The sequence below is a fragment of the Narcine bancroftii genome, chromosome 8 (assembly GCF_036971445.1).
Source record: "Narcine bancroftii isolate sNarBan1 chromosome 8, sNarBan1.hap1, whole genome shotgun sequence".
NCBI lineage: Eukaryota > Metazoa > Chordata > Chondrichthyes > Torpediniformes > Narcinidae > Narcine > Narcine bancroftii.
Window position 1 is genome coordinate 103,657,229 of NC_091476.1, and position 19,437 is coordinate 103,676,665.

General features: G+C 44.8%; 1 protein-coding gene across 3 annotated transcripts in view; it reads left to right on the forward strand.

Moving 5' to 3' along the window:
- LOC138741105 (cell surface glycoprotein MUC18-like) overlaps positions 1-19,437 on the forward strand; it is a 144,764-nt gene that overhangs the window by 70,952 nt on the left and 54,375 nt on the right. Inside the window, exon 1 of one of the 3 annotated variants that reach the window (XM_069894669.1) lies at positions 11,244-11,300. The exons of the other annotated variants lie outside the window; for them this stretch is intronic. Coding sequence (XP_069750770.1) covers positions 11,291-11,300 — 10 coding nt within the window. The 5' untranslated portion in view covers positions 11,244-11,290. Of the gene's footprint in view, positions 1-11,243; positions 11,301-19,437 lie in introns of those variants that run through there. 3 annotated transcript variants of the gene reach the window in all.

Here is a 19,437-nt window from a genome sequence, read left to right on the forward strand (position 1 = left end):
AGAAGTATTTAAAAGAGCCTGGAGAATTCTGGAAAAAATGTGCTGTGGAGAGATGAAATCAAGATTAGCCTGTATCAGAGTGATGGCAAGAGCAAAATGTGGAGGCGTAAAGGAACTGCCCAAGATCCAAAGCATATCCATTGTTTGCACCTTGTAGTATTCCAAACATTATGGTGCCCTGAAATGAGAGGACTATGTATAAAAAGAGCTGTAATTTCTCACGGTCAAATCACAATGTATAGAAATAACCTTGAATAAAATCTGGAATGTGCACTTTAATCTCATGAATTGTTTAATTATGAATTTTAAAACTGTGGAGCACAGGGAAGATAAAGGAACATTATGCAGAGCACTGTTTTTGCAATCTTCACACATGAGTACCAAGGAATGGAGCCAACTATTTTTCTCCACAGACGCTGCCTGACCCAGTGACTCTCTCCAGCTTCTCATTGTTTTTTTAAGACAAACTCTGTTTTAAGTGATTATTTTCTGTGTAAGGGATCCCCACACAACCTCATTCTGTAGCATGCTACTTCTCCATATGATCTCGTTTCATTTCTTCTGAAGCAACAGAAATGCAGCCATTAAATGGTTTCCGTAATCTTTGACCTAATCCTTCGTTGGTGATTCAGAGAACGGTACTGCTCATACTGCATTGTGACAGTCTGTTGACACTGTGAGGTGGTGATTTAGCTACTTCTGTGACGCTGCTGTAGGCAGACACAGTCTGACCTGTGTCATTGTAAAACACAAATTTGTTGGGTTAGGATTGTCAGAGGAGAGGTCAGGATGGAATTAACCTTCATCTTTCCTTCTGACCTTGTGTAACCACAGTCTGGCTGCATATTATAGATTACCCTGTCCAAACCCAGGGGAATGATAAACAATCTATAAATAAATTTAAACACACAAGAGACTGCAGAAGCTGGAATCTGAAGCTAAACACAATCTGCTGGAGAATCATACCTGGTTCATCAATCCCATACAGGGCCTGGTCGGTACCACCCCTCTCACCTTGTCTTCTGCACACTGGCTTCTCTTCTACATTTAACCAGTCTCAATAAAACATTTCAGCTCGAAATGTCAACTATTCTTTTTCTCCCACTGATGCTGTTTGACCCATTGAGTTACTTAGGCAGATTGTGTTCAGCTGCAAAGTTTCTGTGACTAAAAATACCATATGTTTTGGCATATAAGTCAACTGGCAGATAGGTCGGTTCCCCATTTTCAGCCTCATTTTAATGGTTTTTAATCATATATCGTATGTGATTTATTTATTGTGGGACACTGATGACGAATTTGATGCCATCTCATCAGATACAGACTGGGACCCATAGGATGACTGCCTAAACAGTAAGAGTATGGATGTGTTTTCCACAATCTTTACCTTAAACAATGATAGTGAGATTTTGAATGATTCTAAATATGTTTTTTTTTCAATAAAAATTTCATTCTAATATACTGGTAGCATGAAAATTTGTTGTAGTTGGGGTTTTTTTGGGTCGACTTATATGCTGAATCGGTTTTCAAGGGTCGATTTACACACCAAATTGGCATTGACTAATTTTTTTAGTTGAATTTGAAATCTCAAAAGTATATCTGGCATATAAGTCGACCCTCATTTTTTGAGAGATTTTTGAGGGTTTCAAGGCTCGACACATGTCAAAATATACGGTATTTTTAAAATAATGCTTATCTACACCATCCTAGAACACTATGATTAAAACTCCTTGAAAAGTTTTCTTGCGTATGAGAACTGAATGCTTTTTTTCTCTTTCTCCACTTTGAGTCACCGCAACAATCTGTACTCGAAGAAAAGTGGTTTTGCAAAACATTCAATGCCATTGAAAATGAAAATGATGGAGATACCAAGCAGGTCACGTTGCAGATGTGGAGAGAGGGCAAAGCAAAGCATTTCACCAATACTGAAGCATATCGGAAATGTAGCTAGTTTTAAACAGGAATAGAGGCGGGAAGGGTGGGGGGGGGGGGGGGGAGGAGAACAAAAGAAGGGCAGAAGAGATTAAATGACAATAGGAGTGATTGTGTGCAAGGCCAAGAGGCTGGAGTGGGATCAAGAAAAACAACAGCTGGGTCAAATAGAAGGTGTAAATGGGAATAACAGGATCTAACAGCTGCTGTGGAGAAAATGAGGGCTGTAGTTAGAGTTATTGAACATTGCTTGGACTAAACTGTTAGATGGCTTTAACACAGAATCTCTTTTAAAGAAGCATCATGTGCGGGGTTTAAAAATAGGTGGAAGTAAGCACTTTACCATCCACTAGCTGCATTCGCAGTTCCTCAATCTCCAGTCCCATTCACTTTCAGCAACTTGCAGCTTGTTCTAAAACTGCCTGCTCGAGATTGGTTGAAGAGGGTACCAGGTACCGGAACCAGGACACAAGAGGGTGCCGAGGTGCTGGAGGCTTCCGGATCATGTCAGAGGTGTGCAACTGGAGCTTGGGTTGCTGATGGTTTGGACTGAAGGCTGTGTTGCTGCGGAGGCTGGAGGCAAAGCCATGGACATTCAGTGTCTCTGGGGGAGACTCTCTTTTGCTTCTCTTTCTCTGACTGTAAGGGGCGCCGGGCAATTTCTTCTGATGGCAAATCTGTCTGTCTTACGGTAGGCTAAAGGAAGTTTCGTGTAACATCACATTTTCTGCTTATTACATGACAATAAAAAAATATTGAATCGATCTCTTCCATTCTTAAACTCTGAATGAGAGATGATAAATATTCCTAGCTTCTAGATATCTTTGAAGGCCATCGTTATTTGACAGGCAAGAAATTAGTAGCTGGATTCTGGAGCAAAAAAAACGAGTTACTGGAGGACTCAGCAGGGTCAAGCAGCATCCGTGGATGAAAAGGCAGCATCAATGTTTTCGGTCAGGACTTTACATCAAGACTTAATATATACAGTAATTTAGATAAGAGTAATCTCTGGCTAGATTAGTGCACCTGGATTTTCTTTTTATCTTATTGACTAAACATGGACGATGTGAAATGGTATTGTAAGAGTTACAATAGACAATAGACAATAGGAGCTGGAGTAGGCCATTTGGCCCGTCGGGCCAGCACCGCCATTTTAGATCATGGCTGATCATTACCATCAGCCTTATCCCCATAACCCTTAACTCCGTTACCCACAAGAGTCTTATCTAACTCTCTTTTGAACATAGTCAGCGAATCCGCCTCTACCACCCTCTGTGGCAGAGCATTCCACAGATTCACACTTCTCTGGGTAAAAAAATGCTTTCTCATCTCCGTCCTAAAGGGCCTACCCTGTATTCTTAAACTATGCCCTCTAGTCCTCGTCTCCCCCATCATTGGGAACAAGTAATCAGACTTCACCTTGTCTATCCCCCTGATGATTTTATATACCTCAATCATGTTCCCCCCTCATCCTTCTAAACTCCAATGGATACAAGTCCAGTTTTTCTAGCCTTGCTGCATATGACAACCCTGCCATCCCTGGAACTAACCTTGTAAATCTGCGCTGCACACCCTCTATAGCTAGTATGTCCTTCCTCAAGTTTGGAGACCAGAACTGGACGCAATACTCCAGGTGGGGTCTCACCAGGGCCCTGTATAACTGCAGAAGGGCGTCTCTGTTCCTATACTCCAATCCCCTCTTTATGAAAGCCAACATTCCATTTGCCTTCTTCACAGCTTTCTGAACCTGCATGCTAGCCTTCAGTGACCGGTGAACAAGTACACCCAGATCCATTTGCACTTCCCCACTCCCTAGCTTGTCTCCATTTAAATAATACTCAGCTTTCCTATTACTTCCCCCAAAATGAATAACCTCACATTTGTTCACATTGAAATTCATCTTCCATTTAGCCTCCCACTCCTCCAGCCTGTCCAAGTCCCTCTGCATTTTCCTTACATCCTCCTCACACCCCACACCGCCACCCAGTTTAGTGTCATCTGCAAATTTTCTCATGTTATTCACAATCCCCTCATCCAAATCATCAACATAAACTACAAACAACTGAGGACCCAACACCGATCCCTGAGGCACTCCACTCGTCACATCCTGCCATTCTGAAAAAGACCCATTCACTCCAACCCTTTGTTTCCTATTTCTTAACCAATTTCCTATCCATGTCAGCACCTTACCTCCAATACCATGCTCCCTGATCTTGCCCACTAGACTCCCGTGCGGTCCCTTATCAAAGGCCTTCTGGAAGTCCAAATACACCACATCCACTGGCTCTCCCGAGTCCACCCTCTTTGTCACATCCTCAAAAAATTCCAGAAGGTTAGTCAAGCATGACTTACCCTTAAGGAATCCATGCTGACTAGCCCTTATACTATTATTACTGACTAAGTGTTCTGCTATTTCTCCTTTTATGATGGACTCCAATATCTTCCCCACCACTGATGTCAGGCTAACCGGTCTATAATTTCCCGTTTTCTCCCTCCCTCCTTTCTTAAAAAGCGGCACCACATCAGCCACTCTCCAATCCTCAGGGACCTCCCCGGAATCTATGGAACTTTGGAAAATGTCGACCAGTGCCTCCACAATTTCCATAGCCACCTCTTTAAGCACCCTAGGATGCAGCCCATCAGGCCCTGGGGATTTATCAGCCCTCAGTCCCAACAATTTACTCATAACCTCCTGCTTCTGGATCCGGATATCCATTAGATCCCCTACCTCCCCAGTAAAGTTCCCCAAGTCTCTTGGTACCGCATGACCACTACCCCCTAACTGACTATAACCTATATCCTCCTTGGTGAAGACAGTTGCAAAGTATTTGTTAAATTCCTCTGCCATCTCCTTGTTTCCGGTAATAATTTCACCCTTGCCCATTTTCAAAGGGCCAATTTTAGACCGAACCAATTTCCTCCTCTTCACATACTTAAAAAAGCTTTTGCTATCCTCCGCAATATTATCTGCTAATTTCCTCTCGTACTTCATTTTCCCGTCTCTTATGGCTTTCTTAGTTACCCTCTGATGTTCTTTGAAGGTTTCCCAATCCTCTAATTTCCCACTCTGCTTTGCTATCTTATAATTACTCCCTTTGGACTTGATAATGCCCTTGATTTCCTTAGTTAGCCAGGGCTGCCATTTGCATCTCCTAGAGCCTTTCCTCCACTTTGGAATAAATTTGTCCTGAATCCTGTGAAAAATGTCCATAAAAACCTGCCATTTTTCCCCAGTTGTCCTCCCAGCTAGTGTATCTTCCCATTTTATTTTGGATAGCTCCTCCCTCATAGCTGCAAAATTCCCTTTATTTAACTGAAGTACAGATGCTTCCGACTTCCTTTCCATTTCCCTTTCTAATTGCAGCTTAAAAGTAACCATACCATGGTCACTATTCCCTAATGGCTCCCCTACATCAAGGTCACTTATTAACTCTGCGTCACTGCACAGCACCCAGTCCAGAATCGACTTCCCCCTGGTAGGTTCCTCCACTAGCTGTTCCAAGAAAGTATCTCGTAGACATTCTATAAACTCGCTCTCTTGTGTTCCTGCCCCCGTCTGATTATCCCAGTCCACCTTCATGTTGAAGTCCCCCATAACTACCGTATTGCTACCACTTTGACATGCCACTCTTAATTCCTGATTTATACTACTACCGATATCTGAGCTACTTTTCGGAGGCCTGTAAATGACCCCCATTATATTCCTCTTGCCCTTGCAATTTCTTAATTCAATCCAAACACACTCTACCTCACCTGTTTCAATGTCCTCATTCCTTTTCACATGAAGTGTGAGTTTTACACATATTTTATCTTTATTGAAGGTAAATAATAAAACCTTTCATTGGTGTCCTCATGTATTTTACAAGTGAAGGCCACAAGTCAGAGGCCCTTTTTCCTGCTGATATTTTAATCTGGCGAGGTCAGGCTAGTTTAGTGTTTCATTGTTGATTCCTTCCTGAGCTGTTTTTAGTCGTTAGCAAACTAGGCTTTCCCCAATTACTTTTCTTTCCCTTCTCTTGAGGTTCAGAATGTTAAAGATTGACAGGGTGATGGAGATGCTACAATCAGCTAACTGGCTTCAGAACCAGTGTTTACTTACTGTTCATTTTACAGTCCTGGCAAAATAGACATTGAGTTCTCTGCCACACTGTCAGCACCCACCAGAGAGGAAATGCATTTTTAGCCACACATTGTATTCTGCGGAAACTTTAGAAGTCCAGAATCACATTACAGTTTTCTTCCCCCGATGTTTCCAGGATATCCCAAAGCACTTTACAACTCGTGGAGTATTTTTGAAGTGTTGTTACTGTTGAAATGTAGCAATTGCAGCAGCCAAACTTGCACTTTGCAAATGTCCACAACAGTACGATGATACAGCAATCTGAATGGACCCATAAACCCTGAACCTTTTTGTTCAAACTACATTCGCTACAAGATTATTTACAATTACTCATTTTATCAGTTTATTTTGGTAGTGCCTCAGGATAAAGGATGATTTACTGGTTCTGAAGTATTTGAGAGGCTGAGGGTCATGTAGACACAGAGGTGGATGTCTCAAATGAAAGGAAATATATTTTGTCAAATTTGAGTATGTTTGACAGTACTTCTGGTTTGATAAGAAGGTTGATGCACACTAAAGATTTTGTTTATTGTGCCATTTGGTGAACATAATCAATACTGCAAGAGTAGGGAACTGATTGCAAGTCGATTCAGTTGGACAATGGAGTCAATCATCTCTGTGGCAAACCACTGGGAGAACTGTAGTTTGCTCAATAAAATTTCTCTTTTCTGGACGATAAACTCAATTTCAGCATCTGAGGTTCATTTGAATATTCTTTCATTGGTCTAATAATTACCCAACTAACAGTCAGCTTGGCTCCAAGACAAATGTGGCAATAGAAAGGTTCTTCCAGAGGGAATAGCTGAGGCTGAGTCAATTCTTTCATTTAAGAGGAGGCTGGATATATACATGGATAAGAGGGGGTTAGAGGGTGATGGGCGGAGAATAGGTGGGGGGGGCTAGCGGAGATGTTTGAGTAAACTGGCGTGGACTTGAAGGGCCGAGATGTCCTGTTTCCATGCTATAAACTGTTATATGGTTATATGTTATAAGGTTAATAATGTGAAATGACCAGATTGTCTGATGGACAAATTGTGTCAGGAGCACTTCTACCCTCTTCACAGTCAAAACCCTGCCCACCATCAAAAACATTTACTGGGAACGCTGCCGTCGGAGAGCAACAGCAATCATGAAGGATCCACAACACCCAGCACACGCTCTGTTCTCGCTGCTACCATCAGGAAAAAGTATCGGTGCCACAAGACTCGCACCACCAGGTTCAGGAACAGCAGCCACCATCAGACTTCTCAACACAAACTCAATCAGGGACTCATTTAAGGACTCTTTTGCTCTTTGTTGATTTTATTCTCCCTGCATTCTACAGTTCAATTTGTTTATGTCTTTATCTGTTTACATGTTGTGCAGTTTTTTTTTGCACTACGAATAAGTGGTAATACTGCCTCACCCAGGAATTTCAGGGTTGTATGTGATGCCATGTATGTACTCTTTCGACAATAAATCTGAACTTTGAACTTTATATTGGACCCAACCCAAAACATTGACTTGTAGCGCCAGCAGGCCCATGATGGCATTCCTGAAGGCTCACGTCTGTCTCCTCATCAGACTTATGGTCCCGGGCAAGCTGGTCGAAGTTGAGGCCGGGTGTCAGCGCGCAGATGGCCGGTCGCGAGAGTGCATCGGCAACCAAATTGTCCTTCCCCGCCTTGTGATGAATGTCGGTGGTAAACTCCGACACGAAGGAGAGGTGACGCTGCTGCCAGGCTGACCAGGGATCCTTTGCCATCACGAGCATCTGAGTGAGGGGTTTATGGTCAGTGAAGATGGTAAAAGTCCTCCCCTCCAAGAAATAGTGGAAATCCTGCACCACCAGGTACATGCCCAGTAACTCACGGTTGAAGGTGCTATACTTGTGCGGAGAAGCCGGCTGAAGAATGCCAGCAGCTTTCATTGTCCATTCACCTGCTGCTCCATGACGGTGCCGATGGCTGTGGCAGAGGCAACGACAGAGAGCGCCATATGCAGGTCAGTATGTGGGTGGGTGAGCATGGTAGCCTTCGCAAGGGTGTCCTTGGTGGCCTCGAAGGCACTGCAGGCCTCTGGGGTCCAGGTGAGCATTTTGTGTTTGGGTGTGTTGAGGGCGAATAGCGTCTGCATGATGCGCGCGGCTCCTGGGATGAATCAGTTATAGAAGTTGACCATACCCGCGAACTCCTGCAGCCCCTTGAGGTTGTCCGGGCATGGGAACTCCTTGATAGCAACGACCTTCATAGCGGCGGGCATGGCTCCTTCAGCCGTGATGGTATGGCCCAGGAACTGCATGGACTCTTTCCCAAACTGGTACTTGGCTGGGTTGATGGTAAGGCCGAAGTCGGCCAGCCGGGTGAAGGGGGCACGCAGGTGGGCCTTGTGTTGCACCCGATCCCTGCTGGCAATGAGGATGTCATCCAAGTATATGAAGACGAAATCCAGGTCCCTGCCCACTGAGTCCATGAGGCGCTGGAAGGTCTGAGTGGCGTTCTTTAGCCCGAACGGCATGTGAAGGAATTCAAACAAGCCGAAGAAGGTGATGATGGCCGTCTTGGGTATGTCCTCTCGCGCACCAGGTCAACCTTGGAGAAAATCCTCGCACCATGCAGGTTGGCCATAAAGTTCTGGATGTGAGGGATGGGGAAACGGTCAGGAACTGTTGCCTCAATGAGCCGTTGATAGTCTCCGCAGGGGTGCCAGCTGCCAGAGGCTTTCGGGACCACGTGGAGCGGTGAGGCCCGTGGGCTGTCGGAGCGCTGAATGCTCCCCAGCTCCAGCAGATGCAAAAACTCTTACTTCGCCACCTGGAGCTTCTCAGGCAGGAGCCAGCGTGCCTTGGAGTGAACTGATGGACCCTGGGTGGGGATGTGGTGGAACACCCCGTGGCGCAGTGAGGCAGTGAAGAATCCTCATCCAGGATTTGCTGGAACTCGTCTCTGGGCGTGCTGATCGTGATCATTTGTGGCTGCTCTGTGTGGGAGGCATCGAGGCGAATGGCCTGGAAAGTTCGGACATCTACCAGGCTCCTACCTCGAATGTCAACCAGGAGGCTGTGGGCGAGGAGGAAATCGGCACTCAGGATGGCAGTTGGAAGGGACGAGACAGTGAACCTTCACGAGAACTTTCGCCGGCCGATCTGGAAGTGGACAGTCTTGTTCCCATATGTCCAGATCTCTGCTGGCTGCACGGAGGGGAGGTCCTCGAGGTCGGTTCCTGGACTCAATGGCCGTGGCCGGGATGACGCTGATCTTGGCCCCAGTGTTGAGGAGTAAGCGCCGGCCACTGACTGAGTCCTGCAGGTAGAGGAAGCTATGTCTTTGGCCAGCCGCAGCAGCCATTAACAGCGGCCAGCCTGCACGTTTCCCTGGAACGAGCAGGGCTGACGACACTTCCAAGCCTTGGCTCCCCAGTGCTGGTGGTAGAAGCAGAGGCCTGGAGTGAATCCCATGCCCCTAGTTATGCTCTTGGTGGCCCCTGCAGGGACCGGGTGTTCGACCGCAATGCTAGTGGCTGGCTTGGCGTGGTCATGCCTGTGCCTCATGACCTGCTGGACCATCGAGCCCTCCAGGAATCACTCGAGCCATGGCACTTGGACCTTCTGAGCAACCTTCTTCGGGTTGGTAAAGCTCTCTTGGGCCAGTAACAGCTGGATGTCCTCAGGCAGATGGTCGAGGAAAATTTGCTCAAAGAGTAGGCAGTTAGTGTGATCACCCACGAGCGTGAGCATCTCGTCCATCAGCTCCACCTGTACCCCAAGGCGTCGAGGTGCAGCATTGGAGTGGCACGCTGACACCTGGAGAGTCCGAGGGATCCGGTGAGCGTTCGCTTGATGGTCCTGTATTTGTCTTCGGCGAGCGGGTGCTGAATGAGGTGCAGCACATGTTTGGCGGTGGCCTGGTTCAGGGCGGCAATCACATGGTAGAATTTGGTTGTGTCGGATGAAATGCGGCAGAGGTGGTTGAACCAGGTCTCCGGCTCCTGAACCCAGAAGTCAGGCAGCTTGATGACTATAGCACTGATCCCAGGTTCGCTCATGTTGGGTTCAAAGATGTTTATGGTCCCGGGCAAGCTGGTCGAAGTTGTAGCGGCAGCTACACTGCTACTGAAAGAACACACAACCAGACAGGTTGAGCTCAGTGAGCAGAAAACTGGTTTATTGCTGGCTGCTGGGCTAGACCTGGCTGAGAACCATGGTGGTGGGGGGGGGGGGGGCACCAACATCACTTGAGCGTCACGTGGTTCCCCCAGCGCAGGCTTCTGAGCCTGGTGCTGAGAAGAAGGGAAAACCCCCCGACGGCACCATTTTGGCCGGCTGCCCCGCCACGTGGATTACAAGCGGGGCCGGTTCGCCTGCCTAGTGGCATGCCGCCACAGACTGACCATTTCTCTCTATTGATGCTGCTTGACACACTGAGTCCTGCCACCTTCGAAGTTAATTTGTCATATTGTACATAGTATTCGGAGAAGAGTTGTCCGTGTCTGCAGACTTTTGTCCTTCACTTCTTCTATGAACAGTCCAGCAAGTTATCTCTAATTCATAGAGTCATGTAATGAGCACAATTTACAGATTATAGGGTTAACATGGAAAGAAAGATAATTAGCACCAAGCACTGTTGTGGGGTTCATTCAGGAGCCCGATACCTGTGGTATAAATCTGTCTTTAAAACTGTTGCTGCATGCTTTCACACTCTTAAGCTCTTCCCAATGGGAGGAGGGAGAAGAGAGTAAGTCTGGGGTATGATGGATCTGTCAATACTTTGGCAGCCTTTCATAATCACTGGGAGATGTAGATCTATGGAGGAAACCCTGTACCACACTGTGATACATCCAACAAGTACACTTTCAATGGCTTTGTTCTCTTAAGATGTGTTTCTCCACATTAGTGTTTTGGGATCTCTTACATTTTCTTTAGAGCATGTAGATTGGTAGTAAAATTTCAGTTGGAACATTGCATGTCCAGAGTTTGCAACTTTACCAGGTCCTGAGTTGGCCACTCGTTCCTGGCCCAGCCTGCAGTGACTCTGTTAGAATCGGGTGAGACACGAAAACTGGAGGGTGGCAAGTGTTTGCCTTTAAAGGTAAAGATAAAGGTTCCATTATTGTCACACAATACCTCATTTAGAATGTGACATACATGAAATTCTGCCTACCGTAAGGCAGACAGAGAATTGCCATTTTGTCCAGTGCCCCTCACAGAAACCTACAGCACCTGGTCTTATTCAAGAAGAGCTGCAAAAACAAACCAGAGCAATGCAGGCTGGTGAGCTGAACATCAGTGGAGGGAGAGCCAATGGAGGGGATTCTGAGAGGCAGGACCCATCAATAGTTGGAAAGGCAAGGACTGGTTTAGAGATAGTTTTGTGCTTGGGAAGTTATTTCTCTTCAACTCAAATACAAAATGATGCATTTAGGAAGTTAAACCCTGACAGGACATACACGGTGAATAGCACTGTGGGGCACAAGGACATAATCCCCTTAAAGGGGACACCCAGTTAGATAGGGTGGTGAAGGTGGTGTTTGGCCTGCTGGACTTTATTGGTCAAGGTATCAAGTACATGAGCTGGATCGTCATTTTTTTTTAACATACGAACATTATTTAAAACTACAACATTACAAGACACACACAGAGCTGCAACTAAAAACCACTGTATTAACATGTGACAAACCCTGCAAGAAGCAGTAATCACTATTACACAGTATTTCACATCAAAATAAAACATAATTTTCATCATCAACCACACAAATCATCCTGCTACAGCTGTGAGACCATATATTTGGAATATTGTGTGGAATTCGGTTGCCACTGTGTAGGAAGAATGTGATTAAACTTGAGGTGGTGCAGAAAGAATGGTGCTGGGATTGGTATTGAACGGAAAGACTAGATAAGCTGGGTCTGTTCGCCTGGAAAAACAGAAGGCTGAGGGGTGACCTTGTGGAGATTTATGATTTCATGAGAGTGATAGATAAGGTGGATGGTCACAGTCCTTTTCCCAGAATTGGGGAGTTTAAAATGAGACACTGTGTCCAAGGTTAAAGGGAACCTGAGGGGAAAGCTTTCATACAGAGGGTGATGGGAGTAGGGAATGAGCTGCAAGAAGAAATGACAGAGGTGGGTACAATTGCAATGTTTTTAAAAGACATTTGAACTTGTACATGAATAGGGAAGATTTAAAGGGATATCGGCCAACTGCAGGCAAATGGAATTAGCTCAGATAGGCACCATGTTTGGCAAAATTGAGTTGGACAGAAGGGCCAATTTCCAAGCTTATCACATGAGGTTATGAGGTAGGGAGGGTTTTTTTTTGGTAACTATACATAGGTCAGCGCATCATCGTGGGCCTTTGGCCCATAATGTTGTGCTGACTTGTTTATATATAACATATATTTCAGCAGATAAGACTATCCTTGAAGCACCCAAAAAACACCTGGAAAAAAGGGGCTGTCCTATAAGCCAGATACAAAAACAGCGACTTTAAAACTCTACTCAAAGTACCACTTGATTGGTTCCAGAACCCACTCAGACCTCACCCTACAACAAATTTTTAAGCTACCAGTATATTAAAAGAAATTTTTATTACCACTAAAATCCTTTACCAATGTGGTGTTAAACCAATAAAAAAAATTGTAAAATAAAGCAAAATCACATCACACATATTTAAAATTCTAGAAAATCACTAGCTTCGTTGTTTGAGGCAAAGAACTCAGTGATCACATCTAGAGTCTCACTCTTTACACTGTGATAGGTCCCAGTTTGAATCTGGTGAGTCGGCCTCGTCGTCAGTGCCCCACAGTAAATCATCCTCCATACCATCCATTGCCCCACTTTTTGAAAGATTTTATTACAGTCTCTGCTTTAATTTTATCTCATGGTTTGATCACAAAGTCACACAGCACATTAATTGATGCAACGCGCACGGCTCTGCCTTTTGTAAAGGTTTTTCCAGCACTCGTCATCCAATTACTCAATTCCCTACTGTTTATGTAGCGATCCTGCCTCTGTTCGAGTACCCATTCTGCAACGTGATTTTCCAACTCTGGCTAATGAATGATTCCTCTTCTCATCGATCATTGTTTCTTTGGTATTTTTCTTAAAGCATCTTCATTCTTTCTCCACTCTCTTCCCACCTTCTCAGTTATGTCAAATGTCCTCACAGCAGCACAGTTGATGGATTCCTTGGCCACTTCAATTACTTTTTACTTAAAACTTGCTTCGTTTTGCTGGCCTTTCAGCCATGCCCACTAGCTCAGTCAATACACTTATCTTTGGGAGTCATCTTATATACCACTGATAGGAGCTAAAACCATGAAACTCACACTGAAATTGGGGTTCCTTCTATTCTGAAGGTTGTCTTAACCGCTTAAATACTGTACTTACCTGTACTGTGGTGTAATATTCTATGTATGATAATCACACTTAATTGTAAGATTCCATAACCTTCAGTTGAAATAATGAATCAGCTTCACTGCTACCGTCTGCAGCTGTCAATTTACTTGAGCTCTGTCTGAGTGCATTAGCGCAGTTTCCCAAGTGGTCAAGTGACAAAATGCTCTAATTGTACCATCATCTGGCACATATTTTAAGGAAGTCCAGGCCCTCATCTCTGTATCATTCTCTGAGTTTTAATTTCAACAGGGCAGCAGTTGAAGGTTTATAACTGCCATGCAAAAAAAAAGCAATCCAGGGACTTTCATTGCATGAATGTTCGTGATTATTGGAAAAGACACGAGGCTTGGGGTGGTGTTTCTGCAGATTAAAATGCAATGCTTCACCTCATGAAGCCATTTCCACAGGGTGCCAGATTATAATTACTCATTACATTTTTCTTAGGCAGTCCATTTGGATTGAGAGTGATGTCCAATCATATTTTATAGATCTTTGAGGTAACTGCTGAGGTCAGTGCGGAAACGGCGGCCCTGACTTCAGATGAAGCAAGAGGGTTGTCAGTTCATGAGGTGGATCACTCTTCCTCTGATTCTGTATGGTCAATGAGTTCTTCCAATGCATCTCATCTTGTTCTCAATACCATCTCAAATACTCCTTCTCCACTTTAATTGGTCATGGACTGGAGCAGTGGTTTTCAAACTGCCCTGCTAAACTTACTTTCCATCTTAAGCAATCCCCATGCCATAAGTGCTCTGTGTAAGGGATTGCATAAGGTGATATGTGGTTGGAAAGAAAAAGTTTGAAAACCACTGTTTTAATCATACCTAACTGACTCGTTATGTGCACAGTTTCATAACTCCAAAGGAAATGGGCTAATGATATTTTTCTCAAGCAAAATATTTCAGTAACCATTGGGTCAAGAGCAGTGTTTCTCAACCTTCCCTTCCCACTCACAAACTACCTTAAGCAATCCCTTACTCATCACAGAGTGCCGATGGCATAGGGACTACTTGAAGTGGAATGTGAGTTTAAGAGGGTAGTTTGAAAACCACTGGGCTAGAGTTTCCAGGAATCAGTGGAGAGTTACATTTCCTGTTGAATTTTCTCCTGTGTTTGGTAATCTCTTCTAGTCTCAGAGTTTGGAACTGAGAATCTTCCCAATGTAGCCGATTGAGTGTAACTGAGGCCTCTGCACTGGAGTCGTTTGGAGGGTTTTGCAGAAACAGTATAGTGGTATTGTACTAGTGCCTTGAGATCCCTGTTGCAGGATGCCCAGCGATGATCCTCATCAGGTCTGAAGCCTTGATCTCCAAATACCCATTTCCTCAACCGAACAAATGCTATGTTGGTGCATCGAAGGCAATGGTGAAAGTTTATCACTGGTGCCTGCCTTCACTACAAAATGGCTCCTAAAATATGGGAAGTCGTGCATGTTTTCCAGACTCTCGTAATAAATCCTTAATTGTCAAATGGCAGTGTGATGTAACATGTATAGATTTGTGGAGGACCTCTGTCCTATGGATGTTGAGTGATAGGCCAGTCCTCTCCTATGCTTCAGTGAAAGCATCCACAATGGCTATAAACTCAGGCTCTGAACATGTGTTCACATACCATAATGTAACCTTCGTTCTAGAATGCCATCACACTGGGTAATATATCTCGCTTGAGTAAGCAGTACAGCTTTGCTCATTTGGCTAGATTCCCATAAGGATATGGCAATTGTCCTTAGATCTCAGATTTATTGTCAGTACGTGCATGACATCACATCTAACCCTGAGATTCTTTTTTCCTCCGGGTGCAGCAGAATCATCACTTATTGGTAATGCAAAAAAAAAACTATACACAACGTACACATCTAAACAAATTAAGTAATGAAAACAGATAAAGAAATGTAAACAAACTGACTGTACAATACAGAGAGAATAAAAATATCAATAAAGTTCAAAAATAAATGTCCTCTTTTGAGTCCCTGATTGAGTTTGATGTTGAGGAGTCTGATGGCGAAGGATAGCAACTGTTCCTGAACCTGGTGGTGCGAGTTTTGCAGCACCTATACGTCCTTCCTGATGGTAGCAGCGAGAACAAAGTGTGTGTTGGGTGGTGTAGATCCCCAATGATTGCTGCTGCTCTATGACGGCAGAGATCCCTGAAGATGTCCTTGATGGTGGGGAGGGTTTTACCTATGACGTCCTGGGTTGTGTCCACTACCTTTTTCGGGGCTTTACACTCAGGGGCATACCAGACCGTGATGGTCAGCATACTTTTGTAGAAATTTGCCTGGGTTTCTGATGTCATACCAAACCTCCTCAAACTCCTCAGCACCTCTCAGTGCAGATCTTGATTGATTATTGTTCAGTGGCCCCAAGGCAATGCTCATCCACAATGTGTCTGTGATTGAAATGCTGCTCTTCTAGGGAGGGTCAAAAAGAGAGGGAAAAATCCTCTCCTCTCACCTGTCCTTCATAATCCTTATTCTTTGCACCTTTTTTATTTTAATTTTCAAATTTGCCACTAGTTTTTGAAAATTATTAACATAAGGGACAATTTACTGAAATGTGTGTGTGTCTCTTCATGAGACAGGACCCAGAAATGGTCCAGGAAAGTTATTGACCCTCCTGATTTGCATAATGGCCAAACATACGCTACTGGAGGAACTCAGTAGCGTCAGTGGGAGAAGAAGAATGGTCGACGTTTTGATCTGAAACTCTTCATAAAGATTAGTTTATTTATATCTTTAATTTTTTTTAACAGTATTGCAGTGTAGAAGAGCCTTCCAGCCCGTAAAACCCATGCCGCATAATTAGCCTACCAATGACGTATGTTTTTGGAGGGTGGAGGAAACAGGAGGGAGCCCAGGGGTCGATCATGGGGAGAACGTGATAACTCCTTACAGAGTTCTGGATTTGAACCCAGGACGCTGGCTCTATAATAGTGTTGCTCTAACCTCTTGAATCCCTGAGTGAGTTATAAAGCTTTGAACATAATTGATGTCTGCACACAAGCCTAGTGCAGCGTGCAGAAGAAGTGCTTACGTGCTATTTGCCCACGCCGCTTGTTTTTCTTTGTCATTATCCTCAAGGGACGTGTGTTGGGTGCCACTGGGCTCTGTGCAGAGCAAGCGATATTACATTAGATTGACAGTGGAAAAGGAGCATGCTTGCTTCCTGTTAAAACTTTGTGTGAGTGGAACACTGAATAGATTTCAAGGAGGATCAAACAGATGCAGCTGCCTTTACAAAGCAGAGATTAATTGGAAACTAGACCCTGGTGATTAGTGCTAACATTCTACTTCCTGTTCAAGACAAAGAAGAGTTTCTGCCTCTTGAGTGATGTCACTGCTCAGAAATGAACTGGTCTGGCAGTCTGAGGGTGGGCGCTGCAGGGGAGAGGTGAGGGAGGGAGCAGATATGTGAAAACAAGTGGGGGCTGGGGAGGATACTCAATACAGGGGGATTAGAGTGGGCACGGGGGATGGAGGGGAGCATTGTGCTCCTGATAGCAGTGCTGGGAAAGGGAAGTCACACTGCAGCGACAGACCCCCTGTAGGCGGGTGGTTGGAGGAATGGTGGGTGAGAAATGGCCATCGAGCAAGCTGTGGTGGGGTGACAGCTGTGACCACGTTTATGTAAACCAGGAAGAGCTGCAGCAGATCAAATTGGTCATGGGGAAATAATCAAAACCAGGACGCAACAGATTAAATCTTGGTTGAGGAACAGCTCATTTTATGTGCTAATTGACTGAGGACAAAATAAATATCAAGTGATGTTGACACCACACGACCGACCGTCTCTCTACAAGCTCCACCCTTGTTTCTGTGCAATCGAAATTTAAATTTAGACATACAGCACGGTAATAGGCCCTTTCGCCCAATTACACCCAATTGACGTACATCCCCACTACGATTTTTTGAATGGTGGGAGGAAACCAGAGTGCCAGGAGGAAACCCATTCAGACCGGGGGAGAACGTACAAACTCCTTAGAGACAGCGCCGGATTGAACTCTGGTCGTTGTAACAGCGTTGTCCTAAACTCTACACTAACCATACTGCCCCGTGGAAAATTAATTTCTCTTCTATGTGGGAGGGGATGAGTGCGTTGAAGACAGGTTAAAAAAATATATTGTGCTCAATCTGTCCTAAACTATGTTAATTGAGTGAGTGATCGACCCTTGTTGCAATTGTGAGTATTTGTTTCTAAGTGTTGCCAGGTTGCTGGCAGCAAACTGTCCATTTGTGGTCCCTTCTCCCAATGGCATTATCTAAATGCTTTTATATAGGATTATAAATGATCAGTTGTTTTATTACAATGATTTTCTACTTCACGGTCCTGACTTCTCTACATTGGCTGTAAAAAGCTTTTAGATCCTATCCTCTGAGGTTGTGAATGTTGTGCTCTGGGCCTGCACAGTTAGTATAGTGGTAAGCGCAACGCTATTTCAGTGCTAGTGACCCAGGTTCGTATCTGCCACTGTCTGTAAGGATTTTATACGTTCTTCCTGTGTCTGCTCCAAAATTTACGGGGCTGGAGGTTGCTTTGGGTGTAATTGGGCAGCACTGGTTTAATTAGCCGGAATCTGCTTCTACCATTCTGTAAATAAAACTTGTATGGAGGGAAAGTGATGAAGATGCAGGATATACTGAAGCAAATTTTAACTGAGAAACTGAGGTTGGTTAAGGGGCCAATAGATAATGATAATGAGTTGGTTGTCATGTACATTGCACACAAGAGGTGGGAGGAGCCCAGTAGATCAACGTTTCGAGTCAGGGCCCGTCATCGAGTCTAGGGAAGATATTAACTATGGGGGGGGGGGGGGGAGGAAAAGCTGGAGAGGGGCTGAAGTAGCAGGGTATTGGATAGTAGCTGAAAGAAGTGGAGAGACAGAGGAGGAGATCACTGGCAGTGGGAAGGTTAGAACAGTTATTAACGAAGAGAATGGAAACTGTGGAACCAGATTGAGACAGAGTTACCTACAAGTGGAAAAGTTGATGTTCATGCCATTAGATGCAAGTTTGTTCCAGAGGAAGAATCATGTTGTTCCTCGTGTTTACATGGGCCCAACTCATGCTTACTCCTGATTCCCATTATGATTCTGCTATCACTGTACAGATAGACCTCGACTTACAATATTTCCAAGTTACAATGATCAGAATCCGTTTTGAATAAAGTTGGGGTCGAATTGTATCAACGTGGATGCTTTTCCTTCTCTGAAGGAAATGCTTCCGTCCAATCAGCACACATCAAGGAAATGAGCTTTGACGGATCCAAAGCCATTTTAAAAAAAAAGTGATTTGTAACATTGGCACAGCTTGGGAGGGGGAGAGGGCGATGGGAATCTGCGCCTGCGTTCCAAATCACAACGTAGGTTGTGAGATGACGGCGCTGCCCCAGTTACCTGGCACTGTGAGGAGAAGGTGGTGAGTGAGGGAGAGTGGGTGTCGAGAGCGGAGCCATCTTGCTCGCTGCCCCGCCAAAAAAATGGGGATAGATCAGGTGGCAGGAGGTAGGGAAATGTTGAGCATGTCTCCCTCCACCAAGTTGCACGCAGCCTTCTCAGTACTGTGGAGTTATCGATGGCCATGAAGCCATGGCTGTGAGGATCAAACTGCAAAGTGTGAATAAAGGTTTTCTGCGTCCTCTTCCTGAACGCCCGCACATCTGAGCTCCGGACCATTGGTCCTCGCCCCGACTGCCCGCGCATCCAAGCTCCCGACAATAGGTCTTCTCCCTGGCCACCTGCACATCGAGCTCCCGATGCCATGGCCTATCTGTGTCTGGACTCTCTTTTCAATGTTTTTTTTGTGGCTTATTCCAGGAATGTACAATAAGACTGTCACAGTATGTTTTTTTAAATCTGTACACTTAGACCCCGACTTACGATCATTTCAACTAATGATGCAAGTCCCTGAACCGGGAGTCTTGCCTGCACAGGTAGTGTGGGCCTCTTCGATTGAGAAAGGATGGAGTCTGTTTTGCCAGGAACAGTTTTGAAGTTCTACCTCCATAAATCTTGCTTT